General features: G+C 38.1%; 1 protein-coding gene across 4 annotated transcripts in view; it reads right to left on the bottom strand.

Annotated features, from left to right (window-relative positions):
• Window positions 1–2,502: 2,502 nt before the first annotated feature.
• Window positions 2,503–18,943, bottom strand: part of LOC126248650 (leukocyte surface antigen CD53-like) — a 177,318-nt gene continuing 160,877 nt past the window's right edge. For 3 of the 4 annotated variants that reach the window (XM_049949860.1, XM_049949840.1, XM_049949871.1), the window contains one exon: window positions 12,860–16,466. Coding sequence is in view for 3 of the 4 variants with exons in the window: in XM_049949840.1 (XP_049805797.1) it covers window positions 16,407–16,466 (60 nt within the window). In the remaining variant the exon portion in view is untranslated. Of the gene's footprint in view, window positions 2,747–12,859; window positions 16,467–18,943 lie in introns of those variants that run through there. The other variant, XM_049949849.1, reaches the window with a different exon arrangement.

The following is an 18,943-nucleotide window of genomic DNA, read 5'->3' as shown; positions in this document are numbered from 1 at the left end:
TGTGAACGTTGACATCCTATTAGACAAGCTATGGAACATGGGCATTAGAGGCGCTGCTAATGACCTAATAAAGTGTTATATGAGCAATAAAAAGCGGTTTGTTCTACTTAAAACGGAAAGTGGTGTCTACAAATCAGAGATCACTTGCATAAAATATGGGGTGCCCCAGGGCTCGGTCTTGGGCTCGCTTCTGTTCTTGATCTATGTAAATGATATTAAATACTGTACTATAAATTCCAAAATTGTTCTGTATGCCGATGACACGTCCATTGTATGTAAAAAGGAATCATGTAATGAACTAGAGGCCGAGTGTAATAATGTGACAAAAGAAATTGTTCAGTTTTTTAATGAAAGCCACTTAAATGTAAGCACCAGTAAAACATGTTTGATGGAGTTTACCAAAAGTAGTTTCAATAATGAAATTAAATTATACATGGGCAACGAATTGGTAAAGAAAGAGTCTAGTGTAAAATTCCTTGGTGTAACAATCCAAAGCAACCTGAAATGGGACACACATATTGACTCTCTAGCAACTAAGTTGTCAAAAAATATATTTGCAATCAGTACTATTAGCAAGTTCTGTAGAGACACCGCAGTCCTAAAGACTGCATACCATGCTCTTTTCTCCTCTCACTTGAACTACGGTATTGAAATTTGGGGGGCAACAACCAAAGCTAATCTAGATAAGCTACTCATTCTTCAAAAAATGGGTGTGAGAATAATCTGTGGAGCAAAATATAGGGAATCTTGTCGCAACTTGTTTCCAAAAACAGAGGTGTTAACTGTTATAAACACATACATTCTAAAAGCCATATTGCTTGTGAAAAGACTGCACCCAAACACTTATTCAGATTTCCACCAGTACAATACTAGAAATAAAGAAAGATTTTACATTGGCAGCCACAGAACAGCACTTTACGAAAAGGGGCCTCAGTATGCAGGTATAAAATTAGCTAATGCATTGCCTAGAGCAGTCATGGCTCTTCCTACAATTAAACTGAAACATCAGCTTAAGAAATTTTTAGTAAAACACCCTTTCTACACATTAGAAGAGTACCATACTTATATGAAGAACAACAAATGCTTTGTGAAATTATGTGAATAGAAATAAGTAAACACCTTATTGTAATTTTATGGTAAATTAATGACGTATTCAGAAGAATGTGTCTTGTGTATTGTACAAACAACTTTAATCATTACTGTTTCTTTGTACATGTGCAGTGTACCATTCGATGTTGAATAAAGCTATTATTATTATTATCATTATTACCCTTATGTTGTTTGAATTAATAAGTCTTCTTTGTACATATTTTTCAGTGACTGTGTATTTCTTATTGTTTTCCTTCCTTATCATCATTTTTAAAGCCATATGGTCAGAAAAGCCTGTATCTCTTACTTCAATATTGTACTTACAGCTTTGCTTGTTTGTAAATATCTGATCGAGTGCTGTTTCAGACCCATCCCCGTATCTGGTAATTTCCTGCACTGTATGTTGCATGATTATGTGTTAAACAGATTTAATAATTTTACCTCGTTCTTATTACTTTGGTTAAAATTAATGTTAAAGTCACCAAGAACTATTGTGCATTTTGACCTGCTTCTCAATTTATTTAAAAGATCATCTATATAGTATAAGAACTGTGTAAAGTCACCTTATGGGGACCTACAGATGCAAGCAATGATAGTTTGACAGTCTGTTAGTTCACAAATACAACATTCAAAATCTTTTTCTACGCACTTCACCTTGCTAAGTTTTGCCTCTTTAGATTTAACATTACTTCTAACACAGATGCATACACCTCCACATTTATCAGTTTTCCTGCAAAAGCTACTTGTTAAATCGAAGTCTGGTATATTTGCTGCACAAATCTGAGTGTCCTGAAGCCAGGTCACTGATACACAGCACAGAAACCTCCTTAAGATTGCAGTGTAAAATTACTTCCAGCTCACACATTTTGTTGCCTAGTCCTTGTACATTCTTATACAGCAAAGTCAAGCCACCAAGGTTTCGTGCACAGCTCACTTTAGTGTCCCCTTCAGGTTTTGACCAAGTCTCACATATTTCAGGCTAGGTCAGCCTTATACGTTTCCCTCATCTGGTTCAGAGTTTTGAGACATATGTTCCAAATTGCTGATACAAGATAATTTGTTATTTACCATACTAAGTATTTTTTGGGCCAGCTGTATCTTTCCTATTCCACTTACGCCTTGACCATGTCTTCTATGATAAGTTCCCAAGTAGTTACAATTGTCAGAGGGTTCATGGATACAGCTGATACATTCCTTAATATCTAAATGCATTACATTTTTAAACTGTTTGCAAATTGTTTCAAAATATTTGTTAGGTTTGGTTATTTCTCTGTTTACACATAATGTTTCAATTAACTCGTAACAGTGAGGTATTTTAAATAATACAATATTTGTGTTTGTTAACTTGCCCAGTGAGATCTTCAGAGCTGTTGTTGCTGCAGCTGTTTCATTGTGGTATACATCATTGGAACCATCAGAACTGCAAAGTCACTCCATGACAAATCACTGCAGTCTTCAGCGTTGGTGAGGATCTGGTTGAATTTTGTTCCAGGTTTCACTATGCCTTCAATTTTAATGTTTTTTTGAGTCGTCAGGGTCTTTGTTTTTGTAGCCATCCCTCTTCCAAAACTATCAGAGTAGATTCTGATGTGTGCTGTTTTTTCTCTTCGTATTTCTTGACTCTGTGCTCTATCTTGTTCTTTATCTGTTGCATAAACTATGGGAAAGGAACGAAATGGAAATAGCAGAATTTAATCATTGTCAATTTTTGTTCAAGAATGATGAATAAAGTTTGTACATATGGCATAGATTTGGATACACCACACAGTTTCAGGTAGATCATACAGGGTGATTCAAAAAGAATACCACAACTTTAAAAATGTGTATTTAATGAAAGAAACATAATATAACCTTCTGTTATACATCATTACAAAGAGTATTTAAAAAGGTTTTTTTTCACTCAAAAACAAGTTCAGAGATGTTCAATATGGCCCCCTCCAGACACACGAGCAATATCAACCCGATACTCCAACTCGTTCCACACTCTCTGTAGCATATCAGGCGTAACAGTTTGGATAGCTGCTGTTATTTCTCGTTTCAAATCATCAATGGTGGCTGGGAGAGGTGGCCGAAACATCATATCTTTAACATACCCCCATAAGAAAAAATCGCAGGGGGTAAGATCAGGGCTTCTTGGAGGCCAGTGATGAAGTGCTCTGTCACGGGCTGCCTGGCGGCCGATCCATCGCCTCGGGTAGTTGACATTCAGGTAGTTACGGACAGATAAGTGCCAATGTGGTGGCGCTCCATCCTGCTGAAATATGAATTGTTGTGCTTCTTGTTCGAGCTGAGGGAACAGCCAATTCTGGGCTGCGAACAAATGCTTGCTGGATGCGTGCTACATTTTCATCACTCGTTCTCGGCCGTCCAGAACTTTTCCCTTTGCACAAAAACCCATTCTCTGTAAACTGTTTATACCAACGTTTAATACACCACCTATCAGGAGGTTTAACACCATACTTCGTTCGAAATGCACGCTGAACAACTGTCGTCGATTCACTTCTGCCGTACTCAATAACATAAAAAGCTTTCTGTTGAGCGGTCGCCATCTTAGCATCAAGCGAACAAATGTACAACTAAATGAAACTCTATAGCTCCCTTAATTCGCCGACAGATTGTGCTTGGCTCTGCCTTTTGTCGTTGCAGAGTTTTAAATTCCTAAAGTTGTGGTATTCTTTTTGAATCACCCTGTATAATGGTAAGACAGTGAAACGTACCAATACATTGTCGTTAGCGTAAGAACGAACCAACTGTTGACCTGAGGGGTCAAGCTGCCACATTTATAGGCTTACATAAATTTTGTAAAACCCTTATTTCATTTATCTGGTCATTTTAGAACTCAAGTTATTACACTTACACTTCTGTCATTAATTTGGTTTCAACCTTAGCAAGCATACAAATCTACGCTGGTCGGACTCTTACTAATCGATACCTGAACATAAAACATAAACAGTTCTCATTTTCTAATTCCAGAATATCTTTTAGGAAAAGTAAAACTAGTTTTCGTTAGTTTTTATAGAATAAACGCATAAACATGTTAGGAAAATTTTCCAATAAATAATCGTCATGAAATAAGCAACATAATAAAAAGCATTATTATCGATCACATTTTATGAATTTCAATACAGAAGGCTAAAATCCTTGTAAAACTTTATATTGCAGTGTGACAGGAACAAATTAATGCGTAACTGGATAAAGATAGTCAGTATATACCAGCAAGTTTTTGATCATAATCCGTGAATTTTCTGTTTCTAATAATGAATGACGTAAGCAGTGATTGTTGGAAATAAATGCCCACGGCGTCGAATCAGCCGTCATGGCCTCAGTTATCCGAAAGATTTTTGTGATCCAGTTTTGTCACAGTTTTACGTATTGAATACATAATTCTGAAACAGAACATTGTGTCAACCTGAATTTCTTGAAACTTCTCTTGGCACTACCAAATCATTAATTGCAATGTCAAGAACTCAGCAGGTTGCAGCAAATTTTGATGGAGCAGATACTCGCAAAATTATTTTACAGTTACTGCAGTTTCGGAGATCGCTGAGACATGAAGATGAGTACAGGTATTTGTCAATTAACTGTTACACCCTGTTATATTTCAACAGAGAATTAGAAAAGAAATTTTAAAGCTACAAAAGATCTGTGGTAGCAGATAGTTGATTTGTTATGAAATGCTGGATGAAATTGAAGAAACTGCAGAACGGTAGGAAAGTAAGTAGATTCATCCTGGATATGTTGAAACAACAAGAAATTACTGAAAGTGTCAAGAAGATCATAGACTGAAATAAGAAATAGAAATACAGTACCAGATGGATTGGTAGGAAAGTGTAGGGAGCATAGGAGCAACTACACAGTGAGACAAAACCCAGTAGAAATCTATGAATAACACAGGAAATGTTCAATTTAATTAATAGAAGGAGATAACACAGAAGTTCAACAAATCATGGGAGAAAAAGGAATACTGTATTTAAAAGATGACATTCACAGAAGGTATAAAAAGCCAAATTGGGAGTGCCTAGAGGAAGATTAGTCATGCATGTCTAGGAGATAGATAGATGCCATATTTTTTGTCATCAATCTTCTGACTTATTTCTTCCATCACCATGCCAACTCATGTGCTAATCTTTATGTTACATTTAACTTAAACATTTATTGTAATAGTACAATAAATGCATTATATTTGATCTTGCTTTAACAGTAGTAGTTTTTGTATATTCTTGCTTCATGTCTGTTGTACTTCACATGGTTTAAGAATTCTGCCATTGAGTAGAAGCAGTGATCTAATAAGAATGCCTTTAGGCATAGAAACATAGAAAAACATAGAAAATGAATAAATAACTTTAATTCTATGTGGCAGACTATTGAGCATTTGTATTGTGCTATTTGTACTGGAGGTTTTAAAGGTTGTTCTCCTTACTGACTGAACATTTGCTTGGTATAATGTTCGTGTAAATTAGACTTTTTATTTGTCACTTTGATAGTTTCCCTTACATATTTACAATTAATTTTGAGGGAGAATGGAAGACTTCTGAAAGAGGGGCCTACTTGAGTTAGTCTGTTTTGCATTGTGCATTGCTCTTATAGCTCCTTTTTGTCGGGAAGATTACTGACCCAGCAGCAGTGCTACCCCAGAATATAATTCCACACTGTAGAATTCTGTGGAACTGGGCAAACTATGCAATTTTAACTGTGTGGAAGCTTGCTTTGTGTGCAAGTAAGAGTAGACTGTAGCATACTTTTTTCAATGTCTCATTTGTTTGTATTATATGTCTCTGCTATTGAAAATAATTTTGAAGCCATATACCGGTATCTAAAAATTTTGTTTCCACTGGAGGTGTTCTCCCCACTGGAATTTATTGTCACAAAAGTGTTGCAAGCTTCCCCTTTCAAACAGAAATTAAACACAGTTGTTTTGGAAGTGTCTATTATTAGTTTATTTCCACCAAACGAGTAATTTAGCTGGTCTGTGACTTTATTTATGTTTTGTTGTAGCTGTGTTTGTGTTTCCCCTGTAAGAAGGATGTTTGTGTCACCTGCAAACAAAATATTTAGTTGTGATTCTATACTCACATCTAGGTTATACACTCCTGGAAATGGAAAAAAGAACACATTGACACCGGTGTGTCAGACCCACCATACTTGCTCCGGACACTGCTAGAGGGCTGTACAAGCAATGATCACTCGCACGGCACAGCGGACACACCAGGAACCGCGGTGTTGGCCGTCGAATGGCGCTAGCTGCGCAGCATTTGTGCACCGCCGCCGTCAGTGTCAGCCAGTTTGCCGTGGCATACGGAGCTCCATCGGAGGCTTTAACACTGGTAGCATGCCGCGACAGCGTGGACGTGAACCGTATGTGCAGTTGACGGACTTTGAGCGAGGGCGTATAGTGGGCATGCGGGAGGCCGGGTGGACGTACCGCCGAATTGCTCAACACGTGGGGCGTGAGGTCTCCACAGTACATCGATGTTGTCGCCAGTGGTCGGCGGAAGGTGCACGTGCCCGTCGACCTGGGACTGGACCGCAGCGACGCACGGATGCACGCCAAGACCGTAGGATCCTACGCAGTGCCGTAGGGGACCGCACCGCCACTTCCCAGCAAATTAGGGACACTGTTGCTCCTGGGGTATCGGCGAGGACCATTCGCAACCGTCTCCATGAAGCTGGGCTACGGTCCCGCACACCGTTAGGCCGTCTTCCGCTCACGCCCCAACATCATGCAGCCCGCCTCCAGTGGTGTCGCGACAGGCGTGAATGGAGGGACGAATGGAGACGTGTCGTCTTCAGCGATGAGAGTCGCTTCTGCCTTGGTGCCAATGATGGTCGTATGCGTGTTTGGCGCCGTGCAGGTGAGCGCCACAATCAGGACTGCATACGACCGAGGCACACAGGGCCAACACCCGGCATCATGGTGTGGGGAGCGATCTGCTACACTGGCCGTACACCACTGGTGATCGTCGAGGGGACACTGAATAGTGCACGGTACATCCAAACCGTCATCGAACCCATCGTTCTACCATTCCTAGACCGGCAAGGGAACTTGCTGTTCCAACAGGACAATGCACGTCCGAATGTATCCCGTGCCACCCAACGTGCTCTAGAAGGTGTAAGTCAACTACCCTGGCCAGCAAGATCTCCGGATCTGTCCCCCATTGAGCATGTTTGGGACTGGATGAAGCGTCGTCTCACGCGGTCTGCACGTCCAGCACGAACGCTGGTCCAACTGAGGTGCCAGGTGGAAATGGCATGGCAAGCCGTTCCACAGGACTACATCCAGCATCTCTACGATCGTCTCCATGGGAGAATAGCAGCCTGCATTGCTGCGAAAGGTGGATATACACTGTACTAGTGCCGACATTGTGCATGCTCTGTTGCCTGTGTCTATGTGCCTGTGGTTCTGTCAGTGTGATCATGTGATGTATCTGACCCCAGGAATGTGTCAATAAAGTTTCCCCTTCCTGGGACAATGAATTCACGGTGTTCTTATTTCAATTTCCAGGAGTATATATATATATATATATATATATATATATATATATATATATATATATATATATATATATATATATATATAAGGAAAAGGATAGGCCCAAGAATGGACCCTTGAGAGACTCCAGTTTTGATTATTCCCGCATCTGAAAAATATGTTCTAGTGCTATCATTTAGTTCATATGTTATTACTACTTTTTGTTTCTGGTTTATCAGATTTGAGTGCCGTGCCCCTAATGCCGTACTTTTTGAGAGTTTCCAAAATGTTTCTGTGGCCCAAAATGTCAAAAGCTTTGCTTAGATATAAGAAAATACCAGTAGCACATTGTTTATTATCCAGTGCTTTTAGAGCATTTTGTAATAAATTATATATGGCACTCAACGTAAACCATTTTGGGCTTCAGCATGGATTTTGTTCTTATCCAGAAATTCCATTAATCTGTTACACATGATTCTTTCTATGAATTTGCCAAAGACTGATAATAATGAGACTGCTCTGTTGTTTTCCAAATTTGCTTTTTCACATTTTTTAGGAACAGGGATCAGTTTCGCAATTTTAAGCCAGTTAGGAAAGGTTCCAGTCGAGAAAGATGACTTGATTATCTCTGCAAGTGGTATTGAAATGTTTATAATACATTCCTTTATGATGAAGTCCAGAATACTATCAACTCCTGAGGATGTTTTCCTAAAGATTTTGCCACACAGAGTGGCTACGCGATTAGAGGTGCCATTTCAAAGATTGCGCAGCCCCTCCTGCCGGAGGTTCTAATCCTCCCTTGGGCGTGTGTGTGTGTGTGTGTTGTTCTTAGCGTAAGTTAGTTTAAGTACTGTTTAAGTCTAGGGACCGATGACCTCAGCAGTTTAGTCCCTTAGGAATTCACAAACACTCTAAAGGTTTTTGCTATATGAATGATCTCATTCAGGGATGTGACTTAGAGATAGATTGACTGGGGCAAGAATTTACTTTATTCTGTTGATTAATTGGGCTATCTTCCTTATCATTAGTTATTAGATTTTTTGTATTGTCTTCTTAGTAATGCCTGAAGAGATTTGCAATCTGCTGCAGGGCATTAATTCTCTTGTTGTCACATTTCATATTTTCCTTCTTACTATTTTCTTCCTACTTTATTACCTTCCAGATTGTTGGGATTTTATTTTCTGATTCTGGCATAATGTCATCATTGGCTATTATTTCTGCTCGATGTCTGTGTTTTCTATACACCTGAGTATATTTCGCGATACAACTGTTAAGGAGAGGGGATATGTTGTGGTTTTTTTTCTGTAGCTGAACAGTTTTATATTTGTAATTGTATTTTATTCATATTTGTATTTTATTTGTCTCAGACATCTACAGGTTATCTGATCATGCTGTACAGGAGACACCTCAATTTTTTTGTTATCCTTGACTTTGCTTTTAGATTTGTGTTCCTTGCCACCCATGTTTTGAGAGGAAATACTGTTGAAGATGTCACAGAACTTTGTAAACTTTTTGTTGGTGTCATGTGACTGAGAAACTGCTTCCCACCTTTTTCTTGATAACAAGTGATTGAATGTTTCTATGCATTGGGTGTTGAAACTTCTTGCAGTCACAGTTCTTTTATAGTTTTATTTGGGTAGTGAACAGTCTAAGAGGGTTACCACTTGAGCTTCATGATCACTAAAACTGGTATTTACACATTTTGCTGCATACCGGTAGGGTATGTTAACAAGTATTTGGTCCACAGCAGTGGCAAAAGTTTTTGTGATTCTTATTGGGTTTGTAATTGTTTGTTTTAAATTGAAAGCATCTGTTAGTTTGAGCAACAGGTCTTTTCTCCTGCTTTTTGCAAGGAAGTCAGTATTGAAATTCCCATACAGTACTATTGATTTCTAGCCTACAAGTATCCTATTTAGTAATATTTCAAGTTTATTGACAAATACCTCAAAGTTCCCATTTGGAGAGAGGTAGATACACACGAAAAACTGTATTTGCACCACTGACTTCTACAAATGTTGCTTCAAATTCTCTTTCTGTATTGAGGTACTGAAAACAATCAATACTACCAATAGTTTTGAATTTCAACCCACTTTTAATTAAAATAGCAGTACCTCCATTTTTGTATTTTCTTCTACAGAAGTAGTTCGCAAGTGTGTAGCCTGGTATTGTAAATGAAGCAATCTGATCTGCCTTTAACCAGCGTTCTGAGAAACATAGAACACTGACAAAATCTCTTTATATCAGAACACTATGTCCTCAGCTGTTTGTTAGATGTATTACAATATCTATTATGGTCTAGTTTTTGCCCCTACATTCCCTCTAGTACCATGCTGTCGTAACTAATGTCTGACCACCTTGTCTTTTATTCTAACTAGTGTTTCCCATACATCCATTTCCTTGCCAGTTCTGCTGAGAACCTCCTCAATTCTCTTCTTATCAGTCCACTTAAATTTTAGCTTTCCTCTTTTGCTGTTTTCCCACCGTCCATGATAACTACCAAAGAATGTTGCACTTAAGATGTCCATTCTCAAAATTTCTTCCTCATATTACAAGCTATGTTTGACATTAGTAGACTCCTTTCAGCAAGGAATGCCCACTTTGCCTGTGATAGTCTACGTTTTCTATACCTGGTTTCTTCTATGTAGCTTAATTTTGCTTCAAAAGTAACAGATATTCTTTGCTTCATCTGCTACGTGGTCACCATTATCAGCTGAGATGATGAGCTAGAGAGAGTACTAAGCAAATAACAGAAGGAGGAAAGATGGAACGAATACAGAGAAGGACTATATGAGGGAAACAAATGTGAATAGAATAGTGTAGAAAGTGAAGAGGAAGCTGATGAGATGAAATTGGGATACAATACTGCAAGAAGAATTTGCCAAAGCATTTTGCACTAAAGGACCTAAGCCACTTGGAGCAGGCAACATTCACTCAGAATTTTTGTGACTTCTTGGAGACCTTACCGTAGCAAAACATTTCCAGCTTGTAACTTATGTAAGATATATGAAACAAGTGAAAATCCTTCAGACTTCAAGAGAAATGTAATAATTCCAATTCCAAAGCTGCCTGATGCGTTTTGTGTGTATTATCAATCCATCAGTCTACTAAGTCATAGCTGGAAAATACTGACACAAATTATATATAGAAGAATGGAAAAACTGGAGGAAGCTGAACTCAGGAAAGATCATTATGGGTTGCAGAGAAATGTAATATTTGTGGATTTTGATAAAGCTTTGCACAATGTTGACTGGAATACATTTGCTAAATTTTAAAGGTAGTAGGGATAAAAAAACAGGATGGGAAAGGTTATCTATGACATATACAGAAATAAGACTGCAGTTATAAGAGCTGAAGAACATGAAAGAGAAGGGGTAGCTTGGTATGTAACCTATCCCCAATGTTGTTCAATCTGTTTCATGAGAATGCAATAAACGAATCCAAGGAGAAATTTGGATGCAGAATTGTAGCTCAGGGAGAAGAAATTAAAGCCTTGAGATTTGCTTTCTATCAGAGATGACAAAGAACTTAGGATATTAATTGAATGAAATTGACAGTGTATTTAAAATAGATTGTAAGGTGAATCTCAAGAAAAATTAAGTGAAAGTAATAGAATGTAACTGAGCTGAATTAAACAACATTGAGAAAATTAGATTAGGAAATGAGACATTAAAACTAGTAGCTGCATTTTGTTGTTTGGGCAGCAAAATAACTAATAATTGTTAAAGTAAAGAATGTATAAAATACAGATTCACTATCAGATAAAAGCATTTCCAAAAGGGAAGTTCATTAACACTGAATATAAATTTAAATATTAAAAAGTTTTTTCTGGAGGTATTATTCTGTAGTGTTGGTTTGTACAGAATTAAAACATGGATGATAAATAGTCAACACAAGAAGAGAATAGAAGTTTTGGAAATGTGGTACTACAAAATAATGATGAAGATTAGTCAGATAATTGTTGTTGTAATCATCCATTATTGGTCCATAAATAATTTTATTGAGGAGGTAAACTACGATATGGACAAGTCTGTATTGGTATGCATCTTCATCATTAATTATCTAGTAAGTTAATTAATTTTGAAATCTGTTCACAGAAAGAGTGGAACCACTGCTTTTCATTGAATGCTAACTACTGTACACTTCAGATTCTGCTGATTAGCTCAAAATATGTTCCATACAATCTTGTTATCACTACTTCAGTTAGCCATATCTTTTAATGAATGATGTGCTAAAGAAAACTATGTATCTTAATGGAATAAGTATACTCAAATTAATCATTTGGACAATAAATTTAAATGGAACTATTCCTAAATCACATTTTGAATTATTGATGTACCAGTATATTCTGCTACTACACATGACATATGCAGCAGTATTGAAAATAGGATAGAAATTAGAAAAAAATTAGTTGTTGATTGGAGTAGAAGACATAACAGTTTTCAAGTTGTTAAGTCTCAACTGCATACACGTAGAACACTATTAAAAATTTAGACAGTTTCCATTTAGAAGGAATAAAAATTTAAAATATGGTTTTAATTAATAATTTAATTATTACTGTCCTTAAATATGTATATCTTTACAAGCCATGAAATAACAACATTTGCTTAAAATTTAGTGAAATAGAGGAATAGTGGACAGACATATAAACTAGAAGATGAGCACTGTAGTTCAGCTTCCAAGCTTGCATTGCTCTTCAAACTGTGCACACAGGGCTGGTTTAAGGATCAAGCAACACAAGTTGCTACTTGGGGCACTAAGTAAAAGGGGGCCAGAAGCACTCATGTGCAGAATTTTGTATACAGGGTGTATCAGGAGGGATAACTGACATAGGCAAAAGAATGTATATCATGGAGGGGGAGGGGCACTAACTGATCTGTAGCATGTAAACCCCCCCCCCCCTCTCTTTCTCTCTCTGTCTCAGAGAGTGGGAGTGAGATGATTATGGAACAACTGCTCATCATTGCCTGTGATAAGTAAATAGTATTTGCTATTTAGAAGGATGTGTAGCTAAACAGCACTGTTCTGGTACTGATAGATGAGCAGAAATGTGTTTCATTCAGCAGTGGACATGTTACTTAGCAGGTATGTACAAAGTGAAATACAAGAAAAAACTTTTAAACCACTACAACACAAAGGAATTATATCAGTACAAACATAAACTATGGAGTGTAAAAAGTTTGTGAAATGATCAAGAGCAGCACACTGGGTAGGTAACAAAAATAATAAAGCATTTAGACAATAAGTTTTTCACAGTGGCCAAGAGTCTGCATCTATTTTACACATAAATTTGATTTACACCTTCTAACATAATATTTTAGGAGCTACTACAACAACCTTTACAACTGTTTTTAATATACATTTGTATTACATTGATTTACATTTGGGCATATGTTCTGTTTCTACTATGTTTCTTATTTTCAGACACTGTGAAACATAATTATAATACTGACATGCATGACTATGGCTCAAGACTCATTATACAATGCAACCACATTTAAATCAAGGACAAGTTTTTGAGTTACAGATCTTGGATTTTCATTTGTCTGTCACTAACTTCAAATTCATAGAATTTACTTTGCCTTGATACCTCTTTTACCACTATTTATTCCCAGTCTATAAGTTGATCAGCTATAATTAAGTAGTTTTGGTATTTTAAAAAGTTGTTGGATAAAATAAGTTAGTGTCTGAAATTTTGTTCAACATGTGAGTATAGTTTGATTATCTTAGTAAAAAAAACAGCCTTTACTACTTTCTAAAATAAATGACCTAGAACATTCTTCCATCTTTCATAGGAATCTGTTGACAACCACTCACATGAAAAGATATAATGGTGTTACATAGTTACACATTTTACAACCGTTTTAGTTAGAAAAGTTTGACCAACTGGTATGTGTATGTTTTCTAATATTGTATTCTGTTCAATCACTGTTTTTATATATATACACAAGCACACTCAGAGAAAGAGTGTAGGAGGAGCAGATGTAGGAGGAATCCTGCATCACTACTCATCACAAGGTCCTAGTGCAGGTTGTTTGTTGTTACCTTTCTCCAACCTGCTATGAAGTGTAAAGTGTGTACCTGTGTCATGTGGATAACTGTGATGAGGTTTTGTATTGCGTAGTCTTGGGGTGGTGCTGTTATGGACAAAGAGGAGGGAGAGGTGAAACCATGTGCTGGCATATAGCCTACTCCTCTCAAAAAGCCCTAAGCGGCCCACCAAGTTTAAATCCCCATCTGATGGATGCGTCACCATCAACAGTGTCACATGTTCTCACTTCATGTAACACTGTGGAGAAATCAGAAATCTGACCCAGGAAATTGGTGCCAAGACTAGTGATCAGAAACCTTATGGCACCACCTCTTCTGCCCCTGCTGGTCAAATACTGGAGTGAAAATTTCATCCACCACCAGGATTTGAATCAGCTTATCTCTGAGTTAAGTGCCACCACACAGGCTATGGAGGCAGGTTTACTGTTTTCTGTAACATCCCCTAAATCGGGTTGTCTGACAACTTTACTGCAAATTTCACAGACAGAACAAGTGTTTCTTTCTGCCACAGTGCCTATACAGTGTATATACTATACTAACATGTTGCACATGTAAAAATGAAAAAAATAAATAAGTAAAAATGAAGTATATTAATTCCTCAATGAAGTTCTTTATTTCATCACGAGGTTTAGCCATGTCCAGGTTTCTCTATCAACATATATGTAGCCAGATAAAAAGTTACTTATAAATGAACATGGGTAATTTGTTTAACAGATGTTTTTTGCTGCCCACAAAGTTTGAAGAATCAGTGTTCAGAGAGGAATCCAAAATACTACTACAATCATAAATACTGCAAGAACAAAATTAAGCTAATTACAGTGTGCAAAGTGGAATTTAAAGAATAATTCAATAGTACTATTTAACAGTACTTTCCTGATGTTCAAGATTTCTCATATAAGTGATAGGGTGGCACAATATAGAAGAAGAATTGTACTGAAAATTGATTTTTATAAAGGAAAACATTATTTGACGACTGTGTTTTTAGCAGGAATACTGAAGTAAAAGTGATTCTATGAAAGACGGAGAAATGTAGAATAATCCAGTAAAGAAAGGGAGATGAAAATAAGCATAAGTAAGTATTGTCTGCTATGCCCTTCACAGTGGTTTGGAGATGTGGATGTTGATGTAGATCTGGATTTTATCATCCATGGAAAGTAAATGCATTTGTTGGTGTGTATAAAACATTTATCTTCCAAAGGTTTATATCTATTGGTCTTAATTTTTTTAAGTAAAGGTGGACATTTAGTGAACATTTACTTATAAGATTAGACTCAAACAGATTTTTAATATGATGGAACTGCCATAGAAAAAGCAGTGAGGTAAAGATGTAATTTTTTATTATTTACTTAAGCTGTAAGGATTGAGATGAGATGTATAGACAATAATGGTATTGTTAATATATCACATGACTTTTTAGTTGTCACACTCAACTTTACCTGTGCTATAGAAATTTGAAATTTGGTAACTATGACTAGTTACTTAAGTCAGATAATACAGAAATACGAAGCATATAGAATAACTAATGAATTATTGAGAATCCCTGTTACTGACTGTTGTTTTTGCTGACCATATGTAGCATCAGATATTATTTTAGGACAGATTTTTATGTATGTATCAGACTGCAATATATTTTCATACTTCAAATGTCAAGAGAGTAAAGAAAATCTGTATGGTCATGGAAAGGGTAGTAGCTGTCAAAGTAGAGGTAATGCTAATGGCAATGACACTGGTGTCAATGGGAGTTAATACTGATTTGGCAGAGGTCATAAGAGGCAAAGAGAGGATAAGAAATAGATATGAAGGAAGAGAGAGTAGGGATAATTCCTCTTGCATCCATATCATTGTACTTTCACTACTGAATTAGAGCTATGTAAGAGGCAGGAGGCAGAAGTTAAAAGGCTATTCCCAAAGCAATACATTATAAGAGCCACTGGGTGTATTATGAATTACTTTCTGAATATGCTTGCTACATAAAAACAGTTCTGTTTGAGAACACAAGTGGCTGTAACAAAGGAAATACTGTTTCTGGAGTCAGCAGATTTTTCGCTCATTAAATGGTCACAGTAAAGCAAAGCATATGGATGATTATGAATCAGTGAAACTGATGACAGAGAAGAGCATTCTGTTCTCCACTTTCTATCACTGTTAGCTTAAAGCTTTTTACTGCATAAAATGTGATGATCAGTAGCACATGTTACAACAGAGCAGTAGAAAAAGAAGGTAAGGAGAATGTCTCAAGATTTGTTAATTTAGTAATGGATGGAGCAATAGAGATGAAGAACTGAAATGCAAATTGTGAGAAGCTAAACCACTATTTAATGAGCTGTGTACATCCAGATACACCATGTGTATATAGGCACTAGAGGTACAGTAACCCACATGAAAGGTGAGAAATGCACATTAATTCACTAAAGCAAGTGATACAAAACTAAACTTATTCATCTAGATATGGTACAACAATGATTTGTTGTTCATTTCAGTATCATATAGACTTTCATAAGTGAGATCATTAAGTTATTTAAAAAATATAATTTCTGTTTCAATATTTAAATTCTTTTCATTTACAAGGAAAAGTTTATGAATTTTGTTAAGAGAGTGTTTCATGGTTCTATGTAATGACCATTTAAGGCATTCTTTGCACATCAATCATTCTTAAAGGGCACAAAAGCTTCAGGAACAGAAAATCACAGCTTCTGCAATAAATTAAAAATTACATGTTCTCTAATGCAATTTGCTCCAAAGAAATGAGCAATAATTACTAGTGTACATCCTAAAAGTCTCATTTTACTGTCTGATACCTTCATTGCTTCCTTTTTTTTAGGGATCGTCCCAGACAGAACCCCATTGTGATCCCTATAACCTGGAAAAGACATTAAGTACATAAATATTATGATAGAAGGAAACTACTTGCAGTGTTAAAATCAATTAAGAGGCAGAGTTCTTTAATCACAGAGAAAATACACTCCTGGAAATTGAAATAAGAACACCGTGAATTCATTGTCCCAGGAAGGGGAAACTTTATTGACACATTCCTGGGGTCAGATACATCACATGATCACACTGACAGAACCACAGGCACATGGACACAGGCAACAGAGCATGCACAATGTCGGCACTAGTACAGTGTATATCCACCTTTCGCAGCAATGCAGGCTGCTATTCATCCATGGAGACGATCGTAGAGATGCTGGATGTAGTCCTGTGGAACGGCTTGCCATGCCATTTCCACCTGGCGCCTCAGTTGGACCAGCGTTCATGCCAGACGTGCAGACCGCGTGAGACGACGCTTCATCCAGTCCCAAACATGCTCAATGGGGGACAGATCCGGAGATCTTGCTGGCCAGGGTAGTTGACTTACACCTTCTAGAGCACGTTGGGTGGCACGGGATACATGCGGACGTGCATTGTCCTGTTGGAACAGCAAGTTCCCTTGCCGGTCTAGGAATGGTAGAACGATGGGTTCGATGATGGTTTGGATGTACCGTGCACTATTCAGTGTCCCCTCGACAATCACCAGTGGTGTACGGCCAGTGTAGGAGATCGCTCCCCACACCATGATGCCGGGTGTTGGCCCTGTGTGCCTCGGTCGTATGCAGTCCTGATTGTGGCGCTCACCTGCACGGCGCCAAACACGCATACGACCATCATTGGCACCAAGGCAGAAGCGACTCTCATCGCTGAAGACGACACGTCTCCATTTGTCCCTCCATTCACGCCTGTCACGACACCACTGGAGGCGGGCTGCACGATGTTGGGGCGTGAGCGGAAGACGGCCTAATGGTGTGCGGGACCGTAGCCCAGCTTCATGGAGACGGTTGCGAATGGTCCTCGCCGATACCCCAGGAGCAACAGTGTCCCTAATTTGCTGGGAAGTGGCGGTGCAGTCCCCTACGGCACTGCGTAGGATCCTACGGTCTTGGCGTGCATCCGTGCGTCGCTGCGGTCCGGTCCCAGGTCGACGGACACGTGCACCTTCCGCCGACCACTGGCGACAACATCGATGTACTGTGGAGACCTCACGCCCCACGTGTTGAGCAATTCGGCGGTACGTCCACCCGGCCTCCCGCATGCCCACTATACGCCCTCGCTCAAAGTCCGTCAACTGCACATACGGTTCACGTCCACGCTGTCGCGGCATGCTACCAGTGTTAAAGACTGCGATGGAGCTCCGTATGCCACGGCAAACTGGCTGACACTGACGGCGGCGGTGCACAAATGCTGCGCAGCTAGCGCCATTCGACGGCCAACACCGCGGTTCCTGGTGTGTCCGCTGTGCCGTGCGTGTGATCATTGCTTGTACAGCCCTCTCGCAGTGTCCGGAGCAAGTATGGTGGGTCTGACACACCGGTGTCAATGTGTTCTTTTTTCCATTTCCAGGAGTGTATATTAATACTGTTAAATTGGTTATTTAAAGTAAATTAATGAACTTCAAATTACAGTAATTGTTCATAGCTAATACTACACATAAACATCACACATTCAAATTGAAATAAGAAATTTTACTTTGAAAATGATCACCAAAGTGTAAACATATATCACTAGCTCACCTACTTTTTATAAGTGGTTGATGAAAGTTCTTTGATACATAATTTTTTGTGTGACAACACAACTAATCTTGTGAATTAATTAGAAATTAAGATAATCTTTTGAACAATTTTCAGATTTTTAGACTGTTTGGAAACTATTTTTTCAGACACTTTCATGTTTTATGTTTGGGGATATTTAGCAAGACATAATGTGCCTATGAAAATAACGTATTTTAAAAAGCTTTATATGTAAAATTCATAACTACACTGTGTGTTCTTGGATCTAGTTATAGGTATATCTATCCTTAATAATTGGATAACTATAAAATATACTCACCAAGTAGTGGCAGGAGAAAACATATAAAGGTAAATAAGTGTGCCAACTTTCAGAACCAGTGCCTCAGTCTTCTGGGAGAAGAGTCAGAGGGCAGGAGGAGGGATGAAGGAAAAGAACTGGAGAGGTTTGGGAAATGGGGAAAGTTTGGAAAAGTTTACCAGGAGCCTGGATCAGGGGCTATTTACCAGACAAGATAGGAAGAAAAGGTTGTTGGGGACATTTAGAGGAGACTTACTGATGGGATGATAAGGGAAGACTCAGTCCCCAACAGCCAGTGTTTCCTTTGCATCACATCCCATAAGTCTCCCCTAAACTGGGGTTCTTGGGAACTTTTCTGAACTCTTCCAATTTCCTAAATTTCATCTCTCTTCCTACCTCTTCCACTCTTCTGCCAGAAGAAGAAACCATTGGCTCTGAAAACTTGCACATTTACTTAACCATTGCATGTGTTTTTCTCCTGGTGCCATTTGATGA

The sequence above is a fragment of the Schistocerca nitens genome, chromosome 1 (genome assembly GCF_023898315.1).
Source record: "Schistocerca nitens isolate TAMUIC-IGC-003100 chromosome 1, iqSchNite1.1, whole genome shotgun sequence".
Taxonomy (NCBI): Eukaryota; Metazoa; Arthropoda; class Insecta; order Orthoptera; family Acrididae; genus Schistocerca; species Schistocerca nitens.
The sequence above is the reverse complement of the archived record's forward strand: the minus strand, read 5'-3'. Positions and strand labels throughout refer to the sequence as shown.